Raw genomic sequence first — 20,636 nt, forward strand, 5'->3', positions numbered from 1 at the left:
AATACTAACTTTTTTGGGGAAAAGCTGTAGGAGGCTCGTGCCGGTTGCCCCGACACACGCAGTTTTGGAAGAGTCCTGGATTCTTCCAGTCTCTAGAACTGAGGTGTTTAGAGTCACATTAGCCCCGTTTATGGGAAGTACACCAGGGTGAAATAAAACTGAATTGTCCTTTAATGTGCTAACAACATAACCATATTGGTTTTAGTTCATTTGTTACTTTAAGTGAGAACTTTAAGTAATTATATTCTATTAACTATACATTATATTAGATATTTGTTATTTACAGTGTTTCTCTTCAAGCATCACTAACTAACACTCTGTTGATCAGGGGTTCCAATCCATTGTCCTCTTTAACCCACTTAATATTATGAAACTGATATTTTGAATTTCAGTCAAGACGGTTCAGTGATTTTTGATAATGACTTTCGTTTTATTTATTCTACAGATAAAAGTTTCACTTAGACATTTGGGGCTTTTCTTCAAAGGAGCACTTTAGTCCACATACAGTCATTCTGTCATCATCTGCTCAGTCAGACCAGACTCCGCACAAGGTCCGTCCATCTAGTCTCGCAGGGCCAGTTGTGTTCAGTGCAGCAGCACTGCCACTAGTTCATGTGTTGGCTGGTTTTGCTTGACAGTTTTTTCTCAACTGCTTGAACACATTTATTTTCTCAGACACTGCTGCTGTTCTCAAAACACGCCACCAAAAGTCAAAACGGCCCTTCATCATTGCCTCAGTCAGTTAAACGATGCGTCTTTGTCCTTTCTCATTGAGATCTCCAGTCAGTACGGTAACAATACGATACAGTAATACAGTAAAATACCGTACACAGACGACTGAAGAAACTCAACAACAGACAGTTCACAGGTTTCTCACTGTCACTGTTCACCGCTCTGTAAATTCCCTATTCACAGGAAGTACCTTTATATGTAACAGTGATGCAGAACAGTCTCAGTACATCAAATTCCCGTTGCTCAGGAACTAGTTAGACGTGAAAAAGCAGAGCCCCGCAGACTCATGTCATATGAGAAGAACCCGAATCACACAGGTGCAGAAAACCGCTCAGCAAACGGCCAAGCGCTAACTGTTGAAGGCACACCACTGGCTAAGACATCACTACTACTGTAGCATTAAGACTTATCTTCACCGGAGCTAAGCAGCCAAGACCACTGAACATTAAGGGCCCTATTTTCATGAAAGTGCAACAACCAGCTCCAGCAGCGCTTTGACAGTTTGGTATTTTCCTGACCTTGAAATTTTCTTTCTCCATTCACAGATGGGAGTATAGAATACACACTGTGTGTGTGTGTGTGTGTGTGTGTGTGTGTGTGTGTGTGTGTGTGTGTGTGTGTGTGTGTGTGTGTGTGTGTGTGTATACAGATATATACACATACATACATACATATATATATATATATATATATATATGTATGTATGTATGTGTATATATATAGAGATAGTACATATACAGTATATAGATATATAGTGTGTATGTATATCAGTCAGCCACAACATTAACACCGGTAACCAGTGTTAATGTTGTGGCTGACTGCGTGTTTATCGATCGCCGCACCCTCTGATCTATATCCACCTTCACCTACGTGAACCAAAACGGCAGGCGGAGACGCCCACGCAGCCCGTGAGCCCAAGAGCAACCGCTCTGCGCCGGGAGTTTGTGCTTCTGTGACTGAAATAGGGCCCTATGTGTCCACATACTTTGGTCCTGGTAGTGTGTTTTAGACATACTGACGTGTTGTATCCGTGGACTTTTTGTAGGAGAAAGAATAAGGCATCTAACTAGCTACGTGGCTGCAAGATGACAAACCTTCATGGAGTCTGACCTGAGCAAATGATGACGCTATTTTCATTTTTGAGTGAACTGTTCCTTTAATGTGAAAGCCAGGTCCAGCCTGCTGCGTTCACCCAGGCTGTGGTCGGTGTATGTCCACGGTCTCTCCTCTGTCTGCTGTACGAGCCAAAGTCAGTGCTACAATGCTACATAAACGGCTTGTTTTGTCTTGACCCTCCTCCTCCTCCTCCTCCTCCTCCTCCTCCTCCTCCTCCTCCCTGTTCACTCCAAAGTCGAGCAGATCACCACCGTTTTCACCGCCGCCACCAGGCAAAAGGCATGGGACCATTTCTCAAAAGCACAGCGCAAGAACATAGACATTTGGCGCAAGCAGTGTGAGGTTGGTATACCTTTTTCTGTTCTCTCCTCCCAGCCCGACCCACTGCTTTCTTCTCTGCTGTCATTTCTGAGTCCCCAGGAGAGAGCCGGCTGACAGCCCCGTAGGATCTGTTGTATTCAGTGCCCTTGTTGTTGTTTCTCTGGATGCTTCACCCTCACAGACAGACAGACAGACAGACAGGCAGCAGGCAGACAGACAGACAGACAGACAGACACCGGCCTCTGATCACCAGAGCCGGTACATCCTCCTTTTCCCTGCAGCCCGGATGTAAGGCAAGGATCTGACGGCTTCTCGAAAGTGTGAGGCGCTGCTATGGCAACAGTGGTTTCCAGGGTTAAGTTTCCGATCAATTATTCATCCGGAGTCAAAATCTAGATGACAAGGATGAGCGCGAGAGTGCCGTGTACGAAGGAGGGAGGATTTGTCCGTTTTCGGCTCGGTCGACATTCGTGGAGCAATCTGTTGCTCTGCAGGGAGCTCAGTTTGCTCGACCTGTGTGGGCCCGGTACGGCAAAGTGTCGAAATCCAAACAAAACAAAGAAAATAGAGTGAAGTGCAGTGCGCGTTGTTGTACAGTGTGTGTTTCCTTTTTGTGTAAGCATTTACTGTGTCGTAGTAACATGAAAAACACCTTTAAAATGATTCAGCTTTTTGTCTCTAATCGCTGAATGAATCGGTTGTCATGACTTTTCCTCGACACACTAAAATCAAATCACGGCACGGAAAACAGGGCTCTGCATTAAATGTGGGGTCTTGATGAATTCACACCAACTATCAGAGCAGACGATACATTCCATAGACAACGTTTCAGATGTCCACCGTCCCCAGTAGAAAACAACAGCTCTCAATCTCTGGCTGGGAACTATTCCAAGCTACGTGGTTCACGTGACTCGCCGGCCGCCCTCAGGATGACGATCGCCTCTTCGTGTGGCGAGGAAACGCCATGTCACACAGAAACCCCGTTCAATCGAAGACAAAGCTGAAGCCAAACAATTGTCCTTATGATGGGCTTTGAATGGAATTATGCCTCAGTAGATGCGTGCATGGAAGGAAATACAAGGTGCATTGCATTTCACTCTATTTCTTTGCTTTGTCTTTATCCCTGCGTTTTACATCTTCCATCGCCAAAGTCGGTCCAGTGTGATAAGTGAGGATCGGACTGTACAGAAGCTCCATCTGAGCCGGCTCGGTATCAGCACGTAGAGTATTTTTGGTCGGAAAAAGAGGTAAGAGAGCGTGATGGGCGCACGGCACACATCTCTAGCATGCTACAGTCCCGCTGTGACAGCCCCTCCTTTAATGGCTAGTATCCGTGGTAAGTCTCCATGTACTCCTGTCTCTATACCAGCAGCACTGGCTTTTGCCGCTAAGTGTAAGGAAACATGCTGCACGTTTTCCCTATTCTGTCAGAAATGTGCTGAGATGATGCGAGTGGCAGCTGAAAGCGGATCTGATCAGGGAGATGAGAGATAATGGAGCAGCGTTATTTTTTTTCCCACCCCAGCTGGGCGCAGGCCGCCCCTACCCTGCCTCTGATTGGCTCCGACCCTGGCATTTTCTTCCAACCCTAACCATCTCACCGCTCTTCATGCCTAAACCTGACCAACCGAGCCAATCAGAGGGATCGTAGGGCGGGGCTTCACCACCTGAAGGTGGTGGCCGAGGCTCTCTTGTCTCCGTCTCACCTTCACTTGCTCGTACGCATCTTTATGAATTCCTTCATAAGGAAGATAAAAAGCTGATTTAGAGCTGAATCAAGTCATTGGTTGAAATTGATCAGCGACTCTTTTGATAAAGAAATATTTGTTTAAGTCTTTTCTTTCTGCCAAAAATGCCGAGCTGGAAAAATGGTTTCAAGATTTTCTGCTTCCGTCGTGAACTGAGTCTCTTTGGGTTCTGGACAAGACATGTGAAGACGTCACCTTGGACTTCTGGCAACCGTGAAAGGCATTTTTCATTCTTTTTTCAAATGAAACAACTCACTGTTTCAATAAAGGGTAAATGAGTAAATTAGCGCAGGAGAGCGAAGACGCTGAGCTGAGGAAAGGCAGCAAGTCAAATGTTGGTGTAAAGACTCGGCTAAATGCTTGAGTAAACAGCCTCTTGGGACTCAGAGGAATTATTTGGTCAGAGGCAGATATGAGATTAACGCCACAACAGAGAGATGAGACACACAATAAATGAAATAAAGTTAAAAAGAAAAAAATGACAAGAGTCAGTAGTTTTAAAAAAGCTGCAGCCGTTTCTGTTTGAAACACCAAACACTGCAGTCACAGCCACTTTCTGCTCTTCGCTGAGCTCTGACGAAGCCTCGCTTCAGCTTCCAGAGAGGCTGAAAGCTGAGCTCGCGCTCTGGTACCCGGACCTGGTGTCGGTAGGGACTCAGCGCAGGACACCGGTTGGGTTAAGGTCAAGCCTCGTAACCAGAACCTGTGTATTCAGTCGTCTCATCCAGCCAACCCGCCGCACACAAGACGGTCCCTCGTGGGTTTTGTTCTTTTAGAAAGTGCCATCGGGTCTATGTATGGGGGTTAGGAGTTTATACAAACAGCTTAAAAGAGCGTTTTGGCACCTTGCTTTGACCCCCAGCTTTTCACCCCCGCTGCCCCCTGGTAAATACGGTACCACCGGCAGTGTATGTCCTATTTCGTGGCCAAACATTCGAGGACATCCCAGTGCCTCTTGAGCTGTGAATGCGCTGCGGTGCTGAGGACGACCGTCACTCTGTCTGTCTGCTGGTCGTGATGTTTCAGGAGCTGAGAAACGCTCACAGCGAGGAGATCATGGGCATCAGACGAGAGGAGGAGATGGAGATGTCAGATGACGATCTGGACGAAAATCCCTGTAAGAAGATGCGCACTGAGGAAAATGGTATGATGGACCAGTATTAATATCATATTTCCAAATCACACATTTAACAAACGAGCTGTGTTTCATAAGCCTTTTCTCTCTGTGTCTCTTCTTCTGTTTTCTTTTGTCCTTTTTGACATTTGTAGTTGATAACACAATGTTTGTTTGCAGCCACGCTGCTGGAGCGTGTCTCTTTCTGTCAGCGACACACTGACTTAAGAACGTCGGATGTGTGTTTCCAACATCCAACGTTACTGTGAGCGGTTCAGTCTTACGTAGGAAGACGAGTGAGAAGAAGAAATGAAAGTAAGGAGCCCGAGAAGATGCAGACAGATGCAGTGAAGTTCAGCTTTATCTCACAGCGGTTCAGCCACAACAGCTGAAATTCAGCTCCAGCACTAAAACCAGCTGATGCGGTTTAGAATGGATCCATTGGCAGCAGCCATGCAGGAAATCAGATCTCAGACCTGCTCGGGCTGCAGACAGACGACCGGAACTTCTGACCCGCCACAAATCCAACCGATCGTCCGTCGACAGCTGTCAGAGAAACACACTGACACGACAGAGGGTTTTTCATGGCCCCGTTCCATTTTCCTCGTCTCCTCGCTCCTCCGCTGCAAATCCCTTCCCTTTATTCCGGTCAGCGACGCAGACCCTCGTTCCCCGACCGACCCTCTATTGGAGTCTGATCAGCCGATTAACCGACTCTGTAACTAGTTGGAAGTGTTAAACCTGCTTCTGTGGCAGGTCACAGAGAAAACATTTGAATTAAACAGCAGTTTCTGTTCACTCACCTGAGGCTGGAAATACCTGTCAGGTACAATCTATCCTCTCTCCTCCCCTCCCCTCCTCATCTCCTCTCTTCCTCTCTCCTCCCCTCCCCTCCTCATCTCCTCTCTTCCTCTCTCCTCCCCTCCCCTCCTCATCTCCTCCCCTGCCCTCCTCATCTCCTCTCTTCCTCTCCCCTCCTCATCTCCTCCCCTCCCCTCCTCTCCCCTCCTCTCCCCTCCTCATCTCTTCCCCTCCCCTCCCCTCCTCTCCCCTCCTCCTCTCCTCTCCTCTCTTCCCCTCCCCTCCTCTCCTCTCCTCCCCTCCCCTCCTCATCTCCTCTCCTCCTCACTCCCTCCTCTCTCCTCTTCTCCCCTCCTCATCTCCTCCCCTCTCCTCTCCCCTCCTCATCTCCTCTCCTCCTCTCCCCTCCCTCATCTCCTCCCCTCCCCTCCTCATCTCCTCTCCTCTCTTCCCCTCCCCTCCTCATCTCCTCTCCTCTCTCCTCTCCTCTCCTCCTCTCCCCTCCTCCTCTCCTCCCCCTCCCCTCCTCTCCTCTCTTCCCCTCCCCTCCTCTCCTCTCCTCCTCTCCCCTCCTCATCTCTCCTCTCCTCCCCTCCCCTCCTCATCTCCTCTCCTCCTCTCCCCTCCTCATCTCCTCCCCTGCCCTCCTCTCCTCTCCTCCTCTCCCCTCCTCATCTCCTCATCTCCTCTCCTCTCTTCTCCCCTTCTCATCTCCTCCTCTCCCCTCCTCTCCTCCTCTCATCTCCTCCCCCTCACCTCCCCTCCCCTTCCCCCCCACCCCCCTCCCGCTGCAGGAGTGTCTGATCAGACTCAGGCCTCTCTGAGGGAGGAGAACGACTCCCTGCGTTGGCAGCTGGACTCCTACCGGAACGAGGTGGAGCTTCTGAGGAAGGAGCAGAGCAGAGCCGGCCGCCCTGATGACGACCACGCAGAGACACCCAAGCACCCGCTCTGTCCAGAGGCTCAGATCCAGCTGCTGCAGCAGAGCATGCTCAACATGCAGCAGGTAGGTTCCTCTCACGTTGTGGGCAGCGCCATCAGGCCCCTGGGGGCCCATTTTAATCGAGAGTCTCAGAGAAGGACATCAAACCAAGCTGGTCCAACTTTAGAACCAGGATTAAAATCCTTCTATCCAGTTTCCCAACTTCACTGCCGTCTGTGCTGATATTCGTTTGAGCTCCAGAGGAGTCCTGGCCCGTTAGCGGCTGCAGGAGATGGATGTCAGGCAGGTCGATCCTCACAGACCAGCCCTGCTTTGGGAAGGATTGATGACATTGAGCTTTTTAAAAGATTGTTATGGCAAAAACAGTATACATTTTCAGACTTCAGAGGAAACGCAGAATTTCTTCTCAGAAACCGATGTGAAAATGCAGCTGCGTAGCAACAATGATTCTGTCAGAGACAAGAACTTTGAAAGTCATAAATTAAACTTTGATCAGGTTCATGTGACTCGTGATGCACACAACAAGGGCCCTCAGTGAGAACGCCTTTATATATACCATAATGAAGGGTATCTCAGCTTCCCATCAACGGGTTGCACCTGTACAGACAGAGGGTTTGTCAGTCATCAAATAAAGTTGTGAATCCTGCAGGAAGCCACACCTTGATAAGTACAACTCCGTATTGAACTGAGATGCTTGAGAAACACGGACCCTGGTATGATTTGACCTTCCCTCCTTCACAGCTGAAGCAGGTGCTTCAATCACAGTCAGACTAGTCCAAGTTACACAGTATCAGCAAAATATTCATCACGCTTAAACAGCCCTCCCATAATCCCTCGCTCCACTGATCTCATAAAGCTGAACGGAAAGCTTTGTTGGAGCACGGAGCTCGTTTGCCACGAGTTGGCCTGATTTGACCCGACTTCCTGTCTTCCTCGATCTAAAGTGACAGCATTGATTCAACAAGGCACATTAGAGACATCACACACTCGCACCGGGCCCTGCTGGCTTTGTTGTGAAGGTGTTGCTTCCTTGACTTCCGACAGTGAGAGGGAACGTCACGCTACTGTCGCTTCCCGTTTGGCACCTGCTGTTGTTTTTGTTCCCTCAGCTTAGACGAGCTGCTGGGACCATAAAATAGGTTTCTTTGTTGTTCAAATTCATAGTTTCTCAGTATACTTTATTACAATGTCACGATGAAATTATATCATGAATATAATGTAGATATATGCAATAAAAATTAGTCAGTTCACTTAATTAGCTTCTGATTATGATGAAAGACCATGGCTGAACAAACCGCATCTCTAAGGAGTAAAAGATGGCCTCACCGTCACGACAGCCGTCATTATAAAATGAGAAGGTAGTGAATGTGAGTATAGAGAGTCACCGCCAGCTGCAGCCCACAGTCAAAGTTCTTTTTTCTGAGGCAGCGCGAACGTACCCGCTGCATCGTCATTTGATCACTTCCTGCTCCTGCTCGCTGAGACAAGCAGGTCTGACCCCTGCCACCAACAAACCCTCAGCACCTGCACAAGGAGCTGATCTGGAGTCTGGCTTCGCCCACGGCAGCACTAAATGTCTGGATGCGCAAACGTTCAGCAGGTCTGAACACACGACCCGGCAGTTTCCCCTAAGGTTAATGTTCATATTCATATAACTGTTCTTATCGGCTAAAGTCATTCCAGGGTTCAAGTAGTTAAGTTTTTGAAGATACATCCGTACCGACTAAATATGCAAAATGTTCAAATGGTGTTTTTTCTTTGTTTCCCTTGGCTTTGTTCAGGACTGATTCAGTTACCGTGTGAGTGACAAAAGACAACCGTGTCTCCCCGGCCAACCCATCCCTCAATAACCCCACACTGTACCATCTTTACTGCATCTTAAACCCTGCCTTACAATGTCTATGATAATGTTTTCACAGTGGTGTGGGTCTGTTCCTGCCTTATGAGACCTTAGTTTCCTTTAGGTCCACCTCGCTACACTCCCGGTCTCCGTTTGCGGTCACATGCTGTTGTTAGCTGACACAGTCTTTACAAAGTCAGTCCAAGTAAAGCCAGATTTTCCGATGGTATGACTTGGCTCCTGTGGCTTCAGGCAAGTTAATCGCCTCCACGAGCTGTGGCAACTACAGCAGCTAACTAACACCTACGTGCACCTCTGCCTTTCACGCCACAGTATCTTTGCCTCACGTCTGGGGAGGCCCCTCACAGTCGGGAAACCTCTGGCTTAGAGGCTTTCCTCCAGCTTGTGATTTCAGGTTTAAGTTTGCTATGCTACATCCTTTAAGTATTCCCTTTAAACTTGAAACAATTGAGTCAGTGGCTATGAAGCTCTACCATGAAAACTGAACCACCACGTACAGTTATTATAATTATTACATTTATAAATGTCGAACTATTTCCTTCATAGCGACACACCTGTTGATGTGATTAAGTCACATAAGATCATTGAATTGTGTCTTAAAGATAAATGTGTGTGTCTGTGTTTGTCTTCCAGCAAATCCTGAGCCTGCAGGAGAAGCTGACGAGTAAGGAAGCTGAGTTGGAGCAGGCGAGAGAGGAACATCGCTACCTGGAGGGAGAGGTGCTCACCTTTCGAGACAAGGTGTGTACTCCCGAGGTGTGTCACATTCAAATGGTCCTCTAGATAATCTAGAACGCTATGTCTGCTAGGAAATAATGATCCCAGTAGGAATCTGTAAGATCTTCGCGACAGTCCTGACAAGTATCCTACTCTGACATTAGCTTGAACCTCCAGCTCTGCGTGAGTCTCAGTTTGCACTGACGAGAAAAACAAAATGAAAGCATTAAGATAATTTGATGTCATACTTGTCTTGGTGGTAAATTAGGCATAACAACTAGATTCATCAATCACCTTATTGTGACTTTCTAATCTAATTAAATTTAAATATTTTTTTTGTCCATCTATCAATTTTCCACCATTTATCTGGGGCCAGGTCACAGGCGGCAGGTTAAGCAAAGCAGTGCAGACATCTCTTTCCCCAGCAATGTTTTCCAGCCCCTCTTCGGGGATCCCGAGTTGTTACCAGGCCAGATGGGATATATTATCCCTCTAGAGCGTGTTCTGGGTCTGCCGCGGGGTCTTGTACCAATTGGAAGTGTCTGTATGGAAAATCTCCAAAGGTAGGCACCCCGGAGGCATCCTGTTCAGATGTCCGAACCACCTCAACCGGCTCCTTTCAACATGAAGGTGCAGCGGCTCTACTCCGAGCTCCCTCCAGATGTCGGAGCTCCTTAGTCTGTCTCTAAGGCTGAGCCCAGACTCAGGAGGAGTCAGGAGGAAACTCATTTCTTTCGGTCATTATCCAGAGTTCATGACCATAGATGAGGTTTCATAACGTAGATCGAGCAGTAAATAATCACCACAACGGTCCATTACAACGTCCGCATCGCTGTTGATCCCGCAACAGTCCGCCTGTCTATATCACGCTCCGTTTCACCCTCACTTATGACCGAGAACCCAGGATACTTAAACGCCTTCACCTAAGGCAGCAACCCGTTCCCAATCAAGACTGATCAGTCCGCCATTTTCCAGTAGATAACCATGGCCTCAGACTTGGAGGTGCTGACTTTCATCCCAGTTGCCTCACACTCGATTGCAAACCTCCCAAGTGCACACTGGAGGCCACGGTCCGATGAATCAAACAGAACCACATCATCTGCAAAGAGCAGAGAAGCATTTCAAGGTCTCCAAACCAGACACTCTCCTCCCAGGCTGCGCTTTGAGATTCTGCCCAGTTGTGCTGAGTCAAAGCCAGGATAAGAAGGGAAATCTTGATCCAGGGTTATTTCCACATAATGAGTAAAAGATGTGTTTGCCAGTTGGTGGGGACGTACTACTGTAAAATTTAAAACCTTTTCAGCAGGATATACACAAGGACCTTCACACACCCACCCAGAGACTGCCTTCACGTGGTGCTGCTACATGTGTATTCTGATTTTTCTGTAGCCTGTCCTGCATTGCTGGCTCTAGCTGGCCTTAATCAGCGCCCGTTCAGCAGACTGATCGTTGCTGCCCTGATTCTTGAAGTGCTCCCTGAAAGAACAGATCCTTTCCCACCAAATCAAACTGTAAAACCATGTGCTATAAACTGTGAATTGATGTAAGTATTTTTGACTGAACTGCAAAGATTAAGGGTGGCATGAAAACCGAGTGCCGGTTTGTTTTAACCGTCTGAAGTGTTTTTTAGTACAAGACGTCCAAGTGATTCTTTCCTCGCATACTGGTGCAGAATGAACATGCTTGTTCCCAACCAGCTGCCCGTGGCCTGAAGCCTTTGCAGTGTGTTGGAGTTTTGATTTGAGATGAGGTGACGCAGATATCGTTGTCTTTGTCAGCTTTAGTTCTCTGAGCTCAGTGTAGTGTGTTAAGGTCCTAACACACCCACATCAGGGAGGCCACACACACCAGGACGGTAGGTCCTCATAGCAAAGACATTGTGCTGCAGCGTTAGTAGCAGCTGTTTATTCATTCTCTTTTGTGCTTTTTCCAACCTCTCTGCTGTGGCTCCTTGAAAAAGTGTGCACACACACACACACACACACACAACACACACACACACACACACACACACACACACACACACACACACACACACACACAGGTTCAAAATGATGGAGGGATGAAGGAGGTTGAAAGGACAGGAGGGCTGCTATGGCAACAGGCCTTGTGAGGATCCTCATTGACCTGTTGCATTCCCAGTCCCTCACCCTCACCCTAACCTAAACCTGATTCTAACCTGATCCCCTAAAACCTTCTAGTCTGGACCCTCAAACAGCCCTTAGAAGGTGTGAGGACCGGACAAAATTACATCACAGCGATGGTTTCAAACCCAAACTTGTCCACCCAATCATTGAAAGACGTGTACAAACACACACACACACACACACACACACACACACACACACACACACACACACACACACACATAGGTTCAAAATGATGGAGGGATGACGGAGGTTGGAAGGACAGGAGGGCTGCTATGGCAACCGGCCTGCGGGGAGGATTTCTCTGTGTTCTCCTGCTGAGAGCCGAGTGGTGTGACCCGAGACATGGGGTGTGTGTGTGGGGGTTTATAAATATTTGTGTGGACCAGAGTTAGTGGTTAAACCGTTGCTGGGCAGGTTACTATAAAACTGTAAACGACTGCTGATTACACAATATTCAAAGTAATAAGTTACGTTACTCGTTACTTTACTTCGATTACTCGGCAGCTCTGTCGTTGGTGCCTTTAAACAACTCGAAATGCTCCACACACACGTCACATCTTTTGTATTTACCAGGCGTGAAAACAGAAAACAAGACGTTGAGGCTTAAAAAGCAGCTAGCCTAAAGTGGGGAGGGATTTACTGACCATCCAGCTGCTAGCGTAGCCTCAGTGACAGCTCTCCAGAAGTCTCCGCACACACCATCCAACTCTAAACAAAATGCGGTGACTCCTGACGTAGACGTGCCCGTGGCGGATGTTAGCAAGCCAGCTAAGGACACAACAACATGTGAATCGGACAACTTTGGAGATACTGGCTCTCATCCACACTGTTCCCTCGTCCATGCAGATCATTCAGTGGTTGAACTGATCAAACAGCAAAGCTACAGCAGCTTGGTTCAACTTCTGAATGCTCGTTTAAAATCCCTGGTGTCATTTTTCCCCTATTGCTTCAGAGAGGGAGATATCACGTAGCTATCTGATCCGTACACACAGTGACTAAGGCTGGATTCAGACCCAGTGGTCCAGCAGACAACGTAGGGTTTCCCACCGGCAGGTGCTTCTACCGTTTACCTCGCAGTTGTTGCAACAAAGGATAAAGCTTCCGCTGTGACCTCTATGTTGATTTGTAAAATCTGTGTCTTATTGATTCTTTCAAAATGCTTGTGCAACGCTCTGCTCAGCTACTCTTTGCCTGAAAAAACACAAGGAAGGGTTAAATAAAGTATTATGCTTGTTTTTTTATTTTGGTCAGTTGTCAATTTCATCAATACACCTGTCTCCTGTAGGTAGCAGAGTTTTGGAGGGTGAGGTGAAGAGACGGGAGAAGAGAAAAGATATGTTTTATTCAATGGTTTGACAGCTCAGATTTACAAGTGATACATACAGATGAATCGAGGATGTAGGCAGAAGCAAGCGAGCCGCCGTTACGTCAGTGGCATCTCGTGGATAAACCTGCGTACGGACATCACCAGAGAGATGGGCGTGCACATGGTGGATAGAAAACAAACCGGAATGACTGAGGGTTTTTGAGAAGATAAACAGGAGAAGTGGTCAAAAGAAAGTACCGGACGAAATATGTTCAGTATCTGAGCTAAAAGGAAACCGGCCTGTTAGCTCCAGATATCCCGTCAGAGTCTGGATTTTAATAAGGGGGGTCAATGGTTTTGCAGTGAACCTGCAGGAATAAACGTCAGTTTTGAGGTAAGACAGCTCACACTGTTACTGTGTGTTCCCGGCTGTTTAATGAACTGTCTACATGTTTGTCAGGCTTTGTGATCAATGCTCTGATCAGTTTGACGTGAGTGTGTGTTTGGTGTGAGAATCGATGATGATGATTAGAAATGTGATTATGGGAAGCTGGGAAATGGTAGTAGAAAACAGTCGAAGCTGTACAAATACTGTACTGATTCCAGGTTTGTGTTACATCCCCAGAACAGGGACAGCATGTTGGACTCCTGCTGAGAAACCAACTGGCCTGTACACGTTTCCGCTGTACTGATCCTCTCATATTTTTCACATCCAGTCAGTTTTAAAGCATAAACTGTGAAGGAGAGAGTTTGTATTTCCAATAAAAATGACCCGTGACCATTAAATCTGACCCACTCAAAGGTCTGGGCTTTTTAAAATGTGGTCGCCTTTGGCCCAGAAACTGTTGAGTGAAAACAGCTGGTTGAAGGTGAGAGAGCTCTCTGTGTGACTTTGGCTGCTGTAACGAGAAGTGCTCTGCTGATGGACGAATGGCTGTGTGTGTTTGTAGCGGCTGTCAGTTATTTGTAACCTTACGCATGTCTGATGGGGTAGGAAGATTGATGGCTCGAGGCTGGAGAAGGATGAGTGTGTCTGACGGGATTTTGGCAGGATATCGTGGTTTGTGGCGGCCGGTGTCCACGGGATCCGGCGCGTGATTGTCCATCTGCTCTTTTCCCCGCGCCGCTATTTTTCCCACTGGGAAAAATCCCGGTGATCCGGATGGCCAGTTTGGCGTTTCCTTCCGTCATGAACGTTTTGGATGTTATGTTTAATCATTTGTCAGGTCAGCGTTTCTCCAGTGTTCAGATGTAACGGAGCCTCCCCTGTAGAGCGCCTGGGCCTGCGTTCATTCTCCTCCGACAGATCAATCTATAGAACAACAGCAAAGAGAACAAACGCTCCTCTGTTGCAGCTGAATTTCTGATCAGATGTCCTGTTCTCTCGGTCTTCCAATCTGCAGCTGCTGAACAATACTGGGGAGGCTGTGGAGGGGACCAATGGAGAGCTACACGAAAAGGTAAAAACTGCGACCGAGGATGAAACGATTAGTGGATCAACAGAAAATTCATCAGCAGCTATTTTGATAATCGACTTTAAACTATTGTAGTCATTTTTTCAAGCTAAGATGCCAAACGTGACCTGGTTCCTGTGAAGATTTGGTGCTGTTCTTCGTCATATATGATAGTAAACTGAATATCTGTGGGTTTCCTGCTGGTCTAATAAAACAAGCTGATTGAATACATCACCTTGGGCTGTGGAAAATTACAAGTATGGTAACCGTATTTTCTGAGATTTTATTGACAAAACAATTAATCAAGAAAATAATTAGCAGAGTACTTTTTAGTTGCGGCCTCACAGGCACACATCAGAGCTGGCTCCAGGTGTTGGAGGGCAGGTCCTGCTCCTCCAGTCCTGATAGCAAACGATCAAGCAGTTAAGAGCATTTTCTAAGTGTCTCCATGAGCACTCTTAGATTTCTGCTCTTCAACATTTCCCCGACCTTAGCCAAGAACTGTTCACCACAACAGAACCAGAGACACCCTGACTCAGGCTTTAGTTGCTGTTAGCAGATTAGTTCAGAATCAACATTTTGCAACGTGCAGATCATGAAATGTGCATGTATCACCAATATTGAGACTGATTTCTCTGCCCGTAGATGGACTTATTTGCAGGTTGTTGCATATTTGTAGTATATAAAAGTCATTTCTAGCGCCCTGTAGCTCTGGTAAGTGAACAGAAAAACCTCAAACAGTACAAATTAAAAACCTCAACACTGTGTCAGAGGTGATGAGAGTGTTGCATTGACCAGAAACGAGTTCGGGTCTGTTGTTTTGGTCATGGCAGTGGTTTCATACGCGTACGTTTCCTCTGCCATGTCTCACAGCACTTTACCGACTTTCAGAGAAGAACTCACACACACACACACACACACACACACACACACACACACACACACACACACACACACACACACACACACACACACACACACACACACACACACACACACACAAACACACACCTCTAGCTCCAAACTGATGAACTGGAAACTGACTGAGGTCAGAAGGACGTGGCTACATAAAACATGCTACGCTGAGTTATTTTAAAACCCTGGGAACTTCTCTGAGTGCAACGCCATGATGCCTTTTATTAAATGATGATGTTTTGCTTGCATGTGCATGTGTGGGTATGTACCGTATGTATATTTAAGTGCTTGTTTGTTCTTCACAATATTTTTGAGTGTACAGGTTGTACTGTAAGTTTGTATGAATCAGTGGTGGAGGAAATAGTAAGATACTTCAATAAAAGTACCAGTATGACAGTGTAAAAATACTCCATTAGAAGTACAAATCCTACACTGAACATCCAAACAAGCAAAAGAAGTATTATCAGCTTCCTGTAGTTCCTGTATCACAGTAAAAGTACTTCCTGTAGTTCCTGTATCACAGTAAAAGTACTTCCTGTAGTGCCTGTATCACAGTAAAAGTACTTCCTGTAGTGCCTGTATCACAGTAAAAGTACTTCATGTAGTTCCTGTATCAGTAGTAAAAGTACTTCAACTATAGTTGAAGTATCACAGTAAAAGTACTTCATGTAGTTAAAGTATCAGTAGTAAAAGTACTTCCTTTAGTTCCAGTATCAGTATTAAAAGTACTTCATGTAGCTCCTGTATCACAGTAAAACTACTTCCTGTAGTTCCTGTATCACAGTAAAAGTACTTCCTGTAGTTCCTGTATCACAGTAAAAGTACTTCACTGTGCTGGGACCTGTCTCCTGTGACTGGTCTCTGATTCTCAGATCATTGATCCTGAGTCACGGAGGCTTCGGCAGCGTTTTACTGCTGGAGCTGCTTTTAGCTACGTCAGAGACAGGGACAGAGTTTAGTCCACTGGTTCCCAGTGGACTTCCTCGGGCCCCTCCAGAGGGTCACCAGGTGAACCTGAGGGGCCGTCGGATGATTCAGGGGAGAGGACAGAAGAAAAAATACAGTTCTGATCCGCACATTTAGGAAATATTCGATCATTTCACATCTGCGGACTTTGAAAAGTTTTTTGATCCTTACATCATAAACAGGATCATCTGAAACATGACGAGGAGCCTGTGTCAGAGGTCACAGGCCAAAAAGGTCTGGAACCACTGATTCAATCTATGACAGTGTACTTTAAAAACATATGATAAGATTTTACAGTTAAATCTTAATTTGAAAAGTAACTAGTATGTAAAGCAGTTAAATGAATGTAGTGGAGTAGAAGTATAAAGTGTCAGAAAATAAAAATGCTCAAGTAAAGTACAAGCACCTTAAAACTGTAGGTAAAGTACTTGACTAAATATCCTGTGCTATTTTTCCACCACTGCCAGTATGTATGGCTGCTTGTCTATGTATACATAGGGTTAGGGTTAGGCCTTAGCCTCTTTTTAAGTGTAATGTGTGTGTGTGTGTGTGTGTGTGTGTGTGTGTGTGTGTGTGTGTGTGTGTGTGTGTTTCACAGGGAATCAACGGGTGTGTTCCTTCACTCTACCACAGCAGAGAGAGGAGGACCGAGGTCATCAGGAGAGGAGGGGTCGCATCAGAAAAAGAGGCCCTGCTTCTGGGTAAATATGACGCCAATGAAATCACTGTGCTTCTCTTATTTATGGAGGCATCGGAGCTGATACTTCATCATGAAACGCTGGATTGGCTTCCTTACTGCAAAGAGTTTGAAAGAAACAGGAAACACGGCGGGGACACAAAGACTGGATATTCCATTACACGGTCAGAATGACTGGTAAACATACAGGACTGGGGAACAGGTGTGCCGGTGGGTGAGGGGATCCGGTGACCGGGCATGGATGGAACACGCTGAGGGCAACTACAGGGCAGGCGGGGAACGGCAGGTATCTGAAATGACAGGAGATGCTGGTGGCCGAGAGCTCAGGGAGAGAGCAAAAATCTGATCCAAATAAGGAAGGGCAGTCTGCATGGTACCTGAGAGGCAGGACTCGGGGCCTTCGACAGCCTCCAAACACCCGCTGCCGCTCGTTAAGGTCATAAGGGACATGCCCGACCCCCACCCCGTCCCAGTGGAGGGTACGCCCTCGGTTACTAGCACATAGCTTAACGCTGCTCAACGTGGGGGCGCAGACCATCGTTGACTCCGTCCAATAGTTAGCATAAGTTTCTGATGAAGGACTTCTCAGGCTTCGCTCCCCTCTCCATTATTCTATCCAAGGACAATGTCGGACTCAACAGATTTCACCCACCGACCAGTTCGGCCCCCCGGCTCTGCTCTGTTCTGCTGTTTCCATCTCAGGAATGGTGTGAATATAATTTGGCTGCTGTGTGAACAGAGCTGAATGTGTGAGGCCACTGATTCTAGCTCAGGGCTTTTTGTTCCCAGCCTCTGCTGCTTCCAGTAAACTCTTCCAGTACACAGCTCCAGATGGATTGTGCACATACTGGGATTATGAAATGGTTGACTGGACCTTACAGACGGGTGTTACACCAAATTTGATTTCCAAGGAGACTGCGCAGGCAGTGCTATTCATGCTACATGTAGGAGATGACCGGATTGATTTCTTTGTGAGTTCAGTGCACAGCAGGGCTGTGTGAGAGTGTTTGTTAGCAGAACACCCCCTCATATAAATGATGTGCAGAGGAGCACTTGACACTGAAGTCATTTCAGCTCATACCGCTGCCATCGTGTTCACACAGTCTCTGGTGTCTGGGGGTTCAGAAGGCTCTCGGCCAGAACCAGCGAAGAGGAGAGTCAAACACAAGCCGCCTAAACCCGGCTGTCTCTCTCTGATGCTTAGCTCCCAAACATGCATCTGTCTGTGCAGGGCCCACACAGCAGCTGGACTGAATTCATTTCAGCTGCTTTTGTTTCTCTCTGTCGTATAAATCCTCATGCTACGCAGGACATGCAGCGGTACTGAGAAAAGCCTGGAGTGATTTGTATTTGTAGGGAAAGCTGCCGCTTTGTCCGGAGCAAGAGGAGAGCGGGAGAAACTGCAGCACATTTATCTCTCTTAGCGGGGCCGAGAAAATCCAAAAATGAAGGAGAGAGGAGGCACGGCTCTCCATCTTCCCCCCGCGGCTGCCTGCGACGCAGCCGCCACAGGAAGATTTTCGTGGCCTACTTTCACACACAGTCGAGTGAGGCTGACGGACACGTGAATTTACAGTACACTTACGTGTACAATTTAAGTACAATTTTGAGGTATTTGTACTTTACCTGAGTATTTCAATGTTACAATCCTTACTGCTCCTGATCCACTACATTTATCTGACGGCTGGAGTTACTTGCAGTTGACATAAAACATGTTAACATGAAAACATATGATAATCTAAAAATACAATGTATTGTTAAAGGCTAAACCAGTGGTTTCCAATCTTTTATATAAGATCAGTGTGTAGTCCTGCCTCTTCATCATGTTTAATTTCCACTAAAGAAACATTTCTCCCTAAACTTCTCACACTTTCATTTCATTCACTGATCCAATGATTCAATATTTCACTAAAACGGAATCCAGATCAGTGAATCAGAACAGTGTTTCTTCTTCCTCTTTCCCATCAATCATCCGACGGCCCCTCAGGTTCACCTGGTGACCCTCTGGAGGGGCCCGACCCCCAGGTTGGGAACCAGTGGACTAAACTCTCTCCCTGTCTATGACGTAGCTAAAGGCAGCTCCACCTGGAGCAGCTCCACCAGAAAAATGCTGCTTAAAATTGTAATTCATTAAGTGTATCAGTCAGATCAGTCAATTTTCTGCAAAATCGGTACAAGTACATTTTGATGATAACGCTTATGTACTTTTACCGAACAGGAACTTTAAAGGTACTTGTACTTGTAATGGAGTATGTCTACATTGTTGTATAGGTACTGTTACTTAACTAAAGCTATCAGACCCTCCTGCTGAAAACATGTTGAGATTATTTCCCCCGGCTCTCTTCAATGCAGTTAGTTTTTTCTTAGTGAAAGTTAGAAATTAAACTACCTTTTTAAGTGGAGTACACGCACACACACACATATATTAAGATTCCCCATTCACCCTACGGTTCTCCTCTGGTAGCACTGTTCCATGTCAACGGGCCTGGTGGAAGGAATTGAATTAGGCCTGTCTGAAATAGCCAGCGTTTCGCCACATAAATCAAGGAAATAAATATTGGCTGTGCCGGGTCCTCCAGGGGCACCGCTCCTCCATCCCCCCTCCCTCTGCATGACTGCCTACCTTTGCAGGACCACTCAGAAGTAATCAGCTCAAGAGCGGTTTCTGCTCCGGCCAGCATTTTTTATGGGGCCGCCCTGCCATTTGTTTATTGTGCAGCACTTTATGAGGATGCAGATTGGCTGCCCTGCTGGAGCCTGAACCTTTACGCCTAAAATCCATTCCAGTGGATCTCAGCTCTCTCTCTCCCTGTTGGCTTTATTAGCTTGGCAAACCTGGTTCCTCAAAGCACTCAAGAATACAGATGGAAAATCCTGAATCTACACAGTTAAAAGCACGTCTTGAAAATTTTAACTGAATTTTCAGAAAAGGGTCCAATGAAAATGTGAATGAAGTCTTGTTTCCCTCAGCTCCTGCTGTGTGAATATGAGCTGACTGGTTGATGGAGATAAACAGATGGTGGAGCTGATTTTCCAGTTGCTCCCAAACAGATCTCCAGTCAGAGCTCAGACGACGGAAAACCGTGTGGAGAACTTGACGGAAATCTGACATTTCTGTTGGTTCCATGTGTTAATGTGAGGAAGGATCCAGTCTCCTCGTGGCTCCCCACAGATCTGATGCTTTCCTCTCTTCATGATTCATTGACGTCAGTGTTTGGTCACTCAGTCTGGTCCCTTGTCCCATTCTGCTTATATCAATGCACCAACTTTTCCACCTCAGCCAAGTGTAAGAAACTTTTTGCAATATTTCAACTTTTTTTTTCCAAATTTCCAGCATCTCCACTCAGTTTGAAAATGCAAATAAAAAGAGGTGGATGGAAACACGCTGGCAGACAAAAGCAATGAAAACCAGTCCTTCTGTGTTGGACTGCTCATTATCCTTCTTTTCTGTCCTTAATCCAAGACTTGTGGCATAAACACACACAAGTATTAATAGTCATTGTGGCTTTTCCCTTATTAATCAGATTCATATTTTTCTTCGTTCCAACTTGTTAAACCTTTGATTCTGTTCTGTTGTGATGGTGAGATGTGTTGGATCTCCCTTTAGTCTTATTCTGTTTGTCCTTTTTGAACTGAACCCTCCCTTCAGTATCTGTTATGCCATGAGTTTGTGTGATGACCTTTCTTCTTCTCTGCAGGTATTATATCGACCTTCCTCCACGTTCATCCCTTTGGGGCCAACCTTGAGTATCTGTGGTCGTACATACAGAGACTGGACTCAAAGGTAAAGTAGAA

General features: G+C 46.5%; 1 protein-coding gene across 3 annotated transcripts in view; it reads left to right on the forward strand.

Annotated features, from left to right (window-relative positions):
• Nucleotides 1–20,636, forward strand: part of enox1 (ecto-NOX disulfide-thiol exchanger 1) — a 112,724-nt gene that overhangs the window by 89,347 nt on the left and 2,741 nt on the right. For 2 of the 3 annotated variants that reach the window (XM_040147574.1, XM_040147575.1), the window contains 7 exons: nt 2,084–2,190; nt 4,944–5,061; nt 6,627–6,838; nt 9,270–9,392; nt 14,213–14,269; nt 16,743–16,845; nt 20,540–20,625. In XM_040147574.1, coding sequence (XP_040003508.1) covers nt 2,084–2,190; nt 4,944–5,061; nt 6,627–6,838; nt 9,270–9,392; nt 14,213–14,269; nt 16,743–16,845; nt 20,540–20,625 — 806 coding nt within the window. The remainder of the gene's footprint in view (nt 1–2,083; nt 2,191–4,943; nt 5,062–6,626; nt 6,839–9,269; nt 9,393–14,212; nt 14,270–16,742; nt 16,846–20,539; nt 20,626–20,636) is intronic. The other variant, XM_040147577.1, reaches the window with a different exon arrangement.

Source organism: Xiphias gladius, chromosome 16 (genome assembly GCF_016859285.1).
Source record: "Xiphias gladius isolate SHS-SW01 ecotype Sanya breed wild chromosome 16, ASM1685928v1, whole genome shotgun sequence".
NCBI classification, from domain to species: Eukaryota; Metazoa; Chordata; class Actinopteri; order Istiophoriformes; family Xiphiidae; genus Xiphias; species Xiphias gladius.